This window comes from Pyricularia oryzae, chromosome 2 (genome assembly GCF_000002495.2).
Source record: "Pyricularia oryzae 70-15 chromosome 2, whole genome shotgun sequence".
Taxonomy (NCBI): Eukaryota; Fungi; Ascomycota; class Sordariomycetes; order Magnaporthales; family Pyriculariaceae; genus Pyricularia; species Pyricularia oryzae.
Genome location: NC_017850.1, coordinates 5468231 through 5479289, shown reverse-complemented (window position 1 = coordinate 5479289; position 11059 = coordinate 5468231). Strand labels below are relative to the sequence as shown.

Genomic DNA, 11059 nt, shown 5'->3' with positions numbered 1-11059 from the left:
AACAACAACTATCCCATGGCGTGTTGCAACCAGAAACAATTCCCATGGTATAAGTGCACCCGAAGCGTATGCAGAGTACATATGCTAGCCAAAACACAGGCCTGGCACGAACAGAAATCACGGCAACCAGGACCTGCACCAATAACCAGAATTGTGTGGAACCCCAACGTACGAAATAACGAGATAACCACGAACGCACGCAAGACACCCGTGCCAGCGAAACACCCATTTGACCTAGTCGAAACAAGAAGTAGCCACACACCCAGGGATAAGAAAAACAAGGACCCACGACGCGAGTCCAGCAAGTTAAAAAACTAGGACAGCCAGACGGCACAGGGCACCGAACGGCGACAACAGGAACGGAACAAAGAACCCTGAACGCTATACAAGACACTATAGCAGCACATAAACATATATTTCTCGACATACGACTCGATGGCAGACCCATACGAGCACTCCTCGACAGTGGAGCACAAGGCAACTACATCTCACCAAGGGTCGTAGCGAAACGACGGATATTTTGGCAATAAAAGAAGGAACCATACCAGTTGCAGACCGTGGAAGGAGAGGCAGTTTTATACGGGAACGGCACCATCGAAACAGAGACCGTACACCTCTGGATGGAGAGCTATGGACGAAAGGAACAAATCACCTTAGACATTACGGAGATAGGGGACAAAGACGTGATATTAGGAATCCCCTGGCTCAGAAGGAGTAACCCCCGGATAAATTGGACAACCGGCCAAGTCCAATGGGAAGAGCCGTTAGCCTCTGAAGGAAAATCCGAGAAACGGACTTCACGCAACGAGCGTAGGGCACAGGAGCGAAATTAACAAAAAATTATGGCGCTATTGAGGAAAAGCGAGCCACGCCTGGAGCCAACATCGGAAGGATCGCGACTATCCATGAGCGAAAAACGATCGAACCTTACCACATTAATCGACAACATCCCGGCCGAATACCGGATGTATGGACGACTATTTAGCCCCGAACTCGAAACAGGACTACCCGAGCATAGTCCGTTCGACCACGAGATACTATTGAAAGAAGGAACACAGCCCAAGTTCCACAAGATATACGGCTTAAACCCGACACAGATGGAGGCACTAGACGAGTACCTCGCAGAGAACCTCAAGAAAGGTTACATTAGACCATCAATATTACCAGCAGGATACCCAATCCTCTTCGTACCAAAGAAGAACGGAAAATTACGACTATGCGTGGATTACAGACAATTAAACGACATTACCATAAAGAATTGCTACCCACTCCCACTAATAGGAGAACTCCGAGACATGCTCTATTAAGCACAGTGGTTTACAACACTAGACCTCAAAGGAGCATACAACTTGATCCGCATGAAGGAAGGCGAAGAGTGGAAAACAGCGTTTCGCACCCGACGAGGACATTATAAGTACCTAGTAATGCCCTTCGGTCTTACCAACGCCCCAGCAACCTTCCAAACTATAATTAACCACGTTCTCAGGGAATGCCTAGATATTTTCGTCGTTGTCTACCTGGACGACATCCTTGTCTTTTCCAAGACGCTGGAAAAATATAAGCAACACGTTCACACAGTCTTACAAAAGCTGCAAGACGCTAAGCTCTTAGTTGAGCCCGAGAAGTGTCTCTTTCACAGCAAGAAAGTCAATTTCCTAGGATACACTATCGCTCCTGGAGAAATTAGGATGGAGGAATCGAAAATCCAAGCAGTAAAGGAATGGCCTCAACCACAGAACGTAAGAGACGTTCGGGCATTCCTCGGATTCGTGAACTTTTACAGAAGGTTCATCAAGGGATACGGCGCGATTGCCACCCCATTGACCAACATGACCAAGAAGGACCTAGAATTCCAGTGGACGGAACAAACACAACAGGCCTTTGAACAGCTACGAGACGCAGTAGCCAGAGAACCAATCCTCAAGATACTAGACCCAACGAAACCTTTTGAAGTCGAGACCGACGCATCGGACTATGCGATCGGAGGACAACTTAGTCAGCGAGACGAAGAAGGACGGTTGCATCCTTGCGCCTTCTTCTCACAAAAACTACATGGACCAGAACTCAACTACCAGATTTACGATAAAGAGCTTATGGCCATTATTCGAGCATTTGAAGAATGGAAACCACAATTATCCGGAACTAAACACGAGGTGTTAGTTTACACGGACCACAAGAACCTGACCCACTTCACCACTAGCAAAGTGTTGAACAAACGACAAATCAGGTGGTTAGAATTCCTGTCAGAATTCCATTTTAGGATTATTTACCGAAAAGGAACGGAAAACGGCAGGGCCGACGCCCTTAGCCGAAGACCAGATCACGAGAACACAGTACCAGAGGAAACACGGGTTATCCTCACAACAGACGAAAACGGGAACCTCCTGCCAGCACATCGAAGCCTTATAATAACAAACACAGTAACCACACCAGAAGAGATACGGAGGATCCACGAAAGCAAAGCACACGGGCACCAAGGAATTTCTAAGACATGGAAACGGCTAAAGCAGCACTATAACTTCAAGGGGACACGACAAGAAGTACGAGAAGCCATTAGGGATTGCGAACTCTGTGCCAAGAGCAAGTCCGCAAGACACAAACCTTACGGGCTATTGCAACCCTTACCAGCCCCCGGCAAGGCCTGGCAAACTATTACAATGGACTTTATCGTCAAATTACCACCTTCGGAAGAACCACTCACTAAGACCAAGTACGACAACATACTGGTTATAGTGGACAAGCTCACCAAATATGCCTACTTCCTACCATACAAAGAAAGCAGCAACGCCGAAGAAATCGCCTACATATTCCTACGAGTGATTGTTAGCAATTACGGACTTCCAGAAAGCATTATCACGGACAGAGACAAACTTTTCACATTAAGATTCTGGAAATCTCTGATGGAACAACTAGGAACAAACCACAAGCTATTAACAACGTTCCATCCCCAGACAGACGGACAAATAGAACGAGCCAATCAGACACTGGAACAGTACCTGAAATGCTATGTAAATCACAAGCAAGACGATTGGGTACGATTGTTACCCACAGCACAATTCGCCTATAACAGCTCAGAGAACGAGAGTACCAAGATAACCCCGTTCTATGCCAACTACGGATTCAACCCTACGGCTTATGGAGAACCAAGAACCACGACTACGGCACCGCGAGCCGATAAACAAGCGAGCGAATTACGACAATTACACAAAGAACTCCAGCAGGAACTAGAGTTCGTACGAGAAAGAATGATGAAATACGCCAATCAGCATCGGATGAAGGGACCATCCTTCAAGGAGGGAGATAGCGTCTACCTCATTCGACGCAACATCAAAACACAACGACCAAACAGCAAACTCGATTTCAAAAAGTTTGGACCTTTTAAAATTAGCAAGAAAATCAGCGACACCAACTACAGACTGTTATTACCAGACACCATGAAAATTCACCCCACATTTCACGTATCACTACTGGAACCGGCACCACACGGCACCAGCACACAAGAAACGATCGAGATCGACGCAGAACAAACCTACGACGTTAAACGAATACTCGACCACAGACGCAACCACGGCAAAACAGAATACCTTGTTAAATGGGAAAACTACGGACATGAAGAAAACACTTGGGAACCCCTTAACCACCTCCAGGATTGCCAGGAACCGCTCCGCCAGTACTATCAGGAGTTGGATCTGCGAGCAAGTCAGCCAAGAAAGAGAGGACGACCTAAGAAAGCACCACCTACCATTCCCAGAAGTTAAGGGCCGACCAGGACTCGAAACCATACCACCAGACGAACCTACAAAGAAACGATCAGTATGCAATACAAAACAAAAACACCAGAAAAACGACGTACCAACGGAATGTTGCGCAAGAACATTCATCTCATCCAACAACGAAAGATTCAGAGGACCCATCGGGAAAGTCGAATCCCAGACAAAATTGGAATCCGGAAGAAGCGACTCCAGGGACACTTTAGGAAGAACCTCGGCTGATCGCCGCCGCTCCTCCTGCTCTGCCTCTTCACGCTCCACCCGATCCAATTCCTCCAGATTGTCAATACCACGACGGACCGCCCTCATCATCTTTTCAAACCACATTTTCTTTTGTCTGCGCAGGCGAAGGACTTTCTCCTCCGCCGCCTCCAACTCAGACTCGAGCTTCGAATGTTGAGCCGCGATCCTGTGTAACTGCTCCCGCGAGACACCCATCACATCACATCGCGAGCGACCGAGGCGGACGCACTCGACACAACGAGAGGAATCACGAGGCGACACAGCGCATTTTGCAATCCCTTGCGACTCGCAAGCAGAACAAGAAGACATCTCAACCGCCGAAGAAAGAAGCACAGAAAGCAAGTCGTTGCGACGAGCGGTGGAAGAGCGACCGCGAGATTTGTTAACTCGACTAGACATGGCGCAAAGCAGTTAGCAAAGAAGGAATAGAACCAGAAGACAAGGATCAGGGGAATACGGACTACTTAAAGGCCAAAGGGACTTGGCCAAAGGAGAGGAGACCTGATGTTACGACCAAACAAGTTGGGCCAGCACCAAGGAGGCCAGGTGGGGTCACACCCCTCCTGACGACATTCGCCAAAAAGAATCACCGACCGGCGGGAAAGGATTACATAAGGGGAAAAGACACGTGACATCACGTGATTGCCAAGAGAGGGATATGATTGATATGTCGCATATTAATTATAGCAGAACAAGTGATATGTCGGCTATGGAACATATCAAGCATATCACGTCGAGGGACATAGTCTATATAAGGCACGCTCATTACCATGTAGATAGATTCGATTCTAGGATTGCTTAGCAGCAATCAAACTCTAGTTAACCTCAATACTTACTTGAGAACGATTATAACTTCACCCCCAGTCATTGAGAACCCCAGTTACCCAGTCAGACGCTCAGTTGCTTCAACCCACTGTACTTTACCCTAAGAACAGGTTACCCCGATACCTTAATCGTAACAGACGATTAAGGATACGTCGTGATGGAACGTTTCGGGGGATTGGATGTCGTAAAAGATTTTGTTATATTGTTCGCTTAAAGTCGTGAAAAGCGATTTAGGATCGAGTCCGACTTTCCACGAGTCCCAGCGCCATTGAGGTGCATTGTCGAGATCGGGTTAAGTTGGGCGCTGACCGTCCATTATGGTATTAAGGTTAAATACGGTGTTGTACTTGGGGGCTTTTCGTTGTGGTCCCCTCAAAGAGGGGGTTATAAAACCGTGATTTTCGACAAAACCGTGGGCCATTATCGCGATTGGAAAACTGAGCCCAAAGGTTCCTAAATAACAAACAATTTAATTTTACAATTCGGCTTTAGGTATTTTTACAAATGTAAAAATGTCATAAAAATAAAATATATAATATTTATTTAATACAAATTTTTTCCGTGTAAAATATTGTTAATAACAATGGTGCTAACAGGGGATATAGGGGTAAACCCTAGGTGCGGCGTGGTAAATAACCAGTGCTAAAAGCGCTGAATAATAGGTAGAAATGCACTATAATTTTGGTACTGATAAATAATTGGTTGGGGGAGATTTTGCTTTATTTCCCTTACATACTCTCCGACATCGAAGTGGGGGTCCGCACGCCAGAAAAGGTTCCGGTGCCGCGAATGAATTTCCGAAAAACTAATTTGTATGGGTTTTTGAAAAAACACCCTCATTTGCATACAAACCATCTCTGGGTTTGCATTTAAACGTTGACTTGGTGAAATTTTCAACCCGGTACAGGGTAGCTGACTCGCAGGTGCAGGGTGGGTATTAAACCCGGTACAGGGTAGCTAACCCCACTCGCTGACCTTTAAATTGCATTCCTGCATTAACAAAGTAACGGAATTCCACCATTCCCCACTCCACTTCGGCACTAAATAAAATTGGCTATATACAAATAAAAGTGGGCTTATTACATGCAAAATAATGCATATAATTAACACCCCCTCTCTTTTGCTACTTAATCCAAAAATAAAGTCGGAAAAGAAAAGTACGTAAAATAAAACCCCCAAAACAAAAAAAAACAAAAGAAATTCCCCCTTGTGTCCCAACCCAACTCGAACCCCCGGTGCGAACCCCCTGGATGAATAAGCTCTTTGTACCAAACCCCCGATTGACTGAACCCCAGATTGGACGAACCCCCGAATTGAAAAAGACCCCCAGAATTGTAACAACCCCCGGATTCGAACCCACGACCTACAGATTATAACCAACGGAACTTACTACTAAGCCAGGTAGCTAATCTGGCTGTTCGTTGTTGTGGATCCCAGAAAAGTTTAATATATAGGGTAGATTAAAAATCGCTAGGTCGCCCAAAACGCGAGCTAATTAAATTCGGATTCGACTTCGGGTATAAGGTCGGTATAAGTTGTTTAATAATCAACCTGAGCAGGGTAGGTTTGGGTAGATCGGTTGGTGTCGGGCTAACAAAAATCCAATAATTGCAAACAAAGGAGAAAAATGGTGGTAGTTAGCTAACGAACTAACTAGGTGCCCTACAATTCAATAGGTAAAAACTAAGTTTACAGGGGTTTTAACCCTATAAGCTCTAAAAAAACCTTGTGAATTGGAAGCGTTAGGGGCTTTGTAAGGCCGTCAGCGGGCATTTGTTTGGATTCCAGGTATTTTAGGGTCACTAATCCTTCTGTAACTAACTCCCTTACGTAGTGAAATTTTAATAACGTATGTTTAGTACGTTGGTGGTGCGTAGGGTTGTGTGCGTTAGCTATAGAGCCTGTATTATCTCCAAATATTGCAATAGGGCCTTTTACAGGTAGTCCAATCTCTGTAAATAGGCTTTTAAGCCACTGTGCTTCACGCAGGGCTTCCGCTAAGGCGTCGGTTTCGGCTTCTGGGGTGCTTAAAGCTATAGTACTAGCCTTTTTGCACTTCCACGTTATAGGGCCCCCAGATAGGGTATACAAATATCCGTAAGTGGATTTTGAATCTTCCCTAGCCCCGGCAAAATCGCTGTCACTAAAACCAAGTAATTTTAGGCCTTTAAAACCCCCAATCAAAGAGTTAGGTGGTAAATTAGCTTTAATTACCCTATTTCCGTAGCAGATTGCTAGGGATTTAGTACCTGCTAAGTAGCGAAGTAGGTTTTTAGCTGCCGTTAAGTGGATTGTAGTGGCTTTCGTTAAAAAACGAGATAACCATTGAACCGCAAAACCGATGTCCGGGCGCGTTAATAGCATTAAATACATTAGGGTGCCGATAATACGCTGTAACAATTTGATTTCTAGCGCATTTACGGGTTTGCCCCCACTATATTTTAGCACACCCGGCTGTAAGGGAACAGAAATAGGTTTGCAATCAGCTAATCCGAACGTTGCTAATGCTTCCTCTATATACTGACTTTGATGGAGCCAAAGCAGGCGGTTAGGCCTGTCCCTTATAATCTGAACGCCTAAAAAATAGGCTGCAGGGCCCCTGTCTTCCAATGCGTATATTTTGTTAAAACGGGCTTTTAAATCCTGAATATATTGCAATTTAGGACCTATTAGCAGGCAATCGTCAACAAAAGTAACAATGAAATGCTTGGATTTAGCATTATAAAAGACAGCTGGATCAGAGATTAGCGGCTTAAAACCTTCTGTAAAAAGTAGGCTTTTTAGCTTTGTTTGCCATTCTCTTGGGCCCTGTTTCAGACCGTATAGCGCCTTTTCCAACAGTATAACTTGCATTTCCTTTGGATTATAGCCCATTTGCACTAAAATTTTAGCGGTAGTAGGGCTGCAAGATCTAGCCCAATCGCTAAAACCCTCTGGAATTTGCAAATAAATATCTACGTCGGTAAGGTCACTATTTAAAAACGCACCGATAAAATCGATTTGTTCTATTTCCCAATTTTGTGCATTAGCTATAGCCAATAATATACGCCAGGTGGGCGGTATACTAGTGCTAGCAAAAGTCTCGATATAATCTAGGCCTTCGACCTGTAAAAACCCCCTAACAACAAGCCTGGCTTTATACTTTATAGGCTTATTATTTTCATCCTTTTTTAATTTAAACACCGGCCGGGTAGAGATTAGTCTACGGCCTGTATGCATTTTAATTTTAGGGATAAAACGGAAGGTTTTTGCAGTAACGATCTGGTCGAATTCAGACGCTAAAGCTGCTAACCATTTAGCACTTTCAGGGCTTTTTAGGGCCTGTTGGTAGCTATTTGGTTCGCCGTCTTTAGTGGGCTTTTTCTTTGTTTTCTTTTGGGTTTGATAACAAAGATAATGCACGTAATCGATATCCATAGGATCTGGGTTTTCGAACTGCGAATTTAACTCCATATTCTGTATTTTAGGTGCCGAAAACACCGGAACTTCCGTTATTTTAGGTGCTGAATTAGGCACCGCTACCGTTATAAGCTCTGGGGGGCGAACAGTAGACTGTACAGGCCAGGGAGGAACTGTAATTGCGGGAGGTAGGGGATTATTATCCACTGGATCCAAAGTTTTGGCGCTGTAGATTTCGTCTTCAGGTTCAGAATTAGAATCCCCCTCTAAATCTGGATTTTCCCCCTCTGAAATCTGTAGCGTTTCCCCTGGAATAGCCAAATTTTCAGCGGGTATACCCTCTAAAATTTTTACGGTAGAGGTTTTATATACGGCCCGTCTGGCGGGGGCGTAAACCAACGCTGTAGAATTGGATAAATGGGCTAAAAGCCTTACTGTTTCCGTTCGGGGAGCCAATTTGTTGGATTTTTGGCGTTTTTCCAGCGGTATAATAGCCTGGCATACGGTACCAATAACCCGATAATGGCCTAAATTAGGCCTGTGTGGTAATCCAGGTTGAAATTCGGAATAAAATTCCTCGTAGGGTGTTAACTCCCTGTTAGTTACCGCTGTACGGTTAACTAAATCAACCACGGCTGACAGTAAATAACACCATAAATATAGTGGTAGACCTGCCGCTAAAATGGTAGACCTTAGCCTATCCAAAATAACCCTAACGGACCGTTCCGTTAGCCCGTTTTGGCCATGGTTGTAGGGGTTGGAGGTGCTAAAATTAACACCTTTACTTGCAAACCAATCTTGAAGCTCTGTATTTACCTCGTGCCCCCCATCAAAATGAAATTTAGTGGGGTAGCGCCCGTACGTAGCTTTTAAAACCTTAAAAAAGCCTTTAATAGCCACTAAAACCGTAGGTCCGGCTTTATTCCGTAGTGAGATCGACCACCGAAAACGTGATTTTCGATCCACTAATAACAAAAATACGGGTTTTTTATTGTGAGGGTTAGGTTTAAGGGTTACTGTATCACCCTCTATGGAATCGAGGATATTAGGGGGTGTAGGGAGTGCCCCTTTATTTGTACGCCTAACAGAGGTGGCTTTAATGCAAGTAATGCAGGTAATAGCCCTAATTTTGTCGAAATTAGGTAGACCGTCTGCGTTTTTAGCGGTCTTTTTAAGCAATAACAACCCTATATGCCCTAAGCGCCTGTGCCATAACAGGGCTTTTTGGGCCTGGATTTCGTCACAATCGCCTGTAATTCCGTCTCCTTCAGCTGTTACCCAACCATCGGTAGTTCGATTTAGGCTTAAAGGGAGGTAATTTACAGGGGCCTGCACTAATTCCGGTACTAAAGGAGGTTCTAACAACGGATTTCTTGTGTGGGAAACCCCCTCTTTTTCGGTATTAGCCCCTTTTGAATTAGGCTGCTTAAAAGGGTCATCTAGCGGCTTACCGGGTGTGACATTTGGACCATAAGATCACCAGACCCTAACCCTGACCCCTGACCAACGACCCACCAGGGTGATACCTTTATCGACGTCGCGTCAAGCTCAGAACTTTGTTTGTTTCCTTTCCTCTCCTCAGAGTAGAATCTTCGTCGATAGATGCCAATAGACTAGCTTCCGTGCTATGCTTACCCTGGCCGTGACACAATTCTACTCTCTAAAGAATCGCTGGCCTAGCGATTAACAAATAAGGCGCAACAACCTATCTTTACGCCGCTGGCGAGCGACGAAAATAAATCCGCACCCGACAGACCCGACCCGACCGGAGTTCGACAGGAACTTCAATTCCAGTCCCCGACCACGACCGATCCGACCTATGCCCAGGCTGAAGGACCATCCACCTGCGAGCAGGAAATCACAAAGATTGATTACGAACCAGACGGAGCAAACAGACCGCCCCATCGACGACCCGACCCGATCAGAAAGCGAAACAGACTCTCGCCCAGGCACCAAGTCCAGTGTCGAGGACGAAATCGAAGTTGCATCTTCTTCGCGGTCCCCGGAGCTCAACGTGAACGCACAAGAAAACAACCCCAGAATAATGGGCGACGCAAACGACCCAGCCAGCGAGATCGCTAGGCTAGAAGCGGAAATACTTAGGCTAAGAAACGCGTTGAGAAACGACACACCCAGTCCCAGGCCCTACCGAGAATTAAGGCACCGAGAGCCATCAGTGGAAAGTGCATTCGGCGGAACGAGTTTCAAAGCAAAAGGGATGGCCGCTTGGCCAGCCTTTACCGAGTTCCAAGGAACAGGCGGCATGAACCCTGCTTACAATGACAAAGCAAAAGCCAGAGCCGATTCACCCCCAAAGTTCGCAGGAGACAAGACGCAATTTGATAGCTGGCTGATAAAGGTGGCCGACAAATTCGAAGAAGATGTCGCCATTTTTAGGACTGAGAAAAGTCGGATACGTTACCTGATGAATTTGCTCGAGGACAAAGCCGAGAAAGCAATGATTACTCGTTACGTTTCAGTTACACGCCCCTTTTCATCAGCAGCCGAAATGATCCAAATCCTAGAATCCATGTACCACGACCCCAACCAGTCCATAGCTGCCAGAGAAGCCCTTAAGAAACACGAGTTTGAGCTAGGCAAGGGCCAAGATATCCACGAGTTTATTGCCACGTTTAATTCACTAGCCCAGCAAGCAAAGGTTCGGGAAGAAGACTGGAAGCAAACCTTGTGGGGATGTATACCCGCCGACCTCGATCACCGTCTGCTGCACGATAGTGAGAACATCGACATAGACTACGAGACGTTTTGCCAGTACGTTACCAAAGCCGTCTACAGCAACCAACTGGCACAAGAAAGGCGCA

General features: G+C 45.7%; 2 protein-coding genes across 2 annotated transcripts; both read right to left on the bottom strand.

The window, feature by feature from the left end:
• Positions 1-3235: 3235 nt before the first annotated feature.
• On the bottom strand, positions 3236-4926 carry MGG_15807 (uncharacterized protein). Its single transcript, XM_003714936.1, has 3 exons — positions 4475-4926; positions 3743-4404; positions 3236-3689 (listed from the first exon to the last, which is right to left on the bottom strand). Exons 2-3 carry the CDS (start codon positions 4320-4322, stop codon positions 3634-3636), a joined length of 636 nt encoding a protein of 211 aa, XP_003714984.1. The 5' UTR covers positions 4323-4404; positions 4475-4926; the 3' UTR covers positions 3236-3633.
• Positions 4927-5452: 526 nt separating this feature from the next.
• MGG_15806 (uncharacterized protein) lies at positions 5453-5915 on the bottom strand (the record flags this gene model as incomplete). Its single annotated transcript, XM_003714935.1, has 3 exons — positions 5453-5511; positions 5575-5643; positions 5801-5915. Coding segments are annotated over 3 exons (243 nt in total), but the record flags the coding sequence as incomplete, so codon positions are not given.
• Between the last annotated feature and the right edge of the window lie 5144 nt (positions 5916-11059).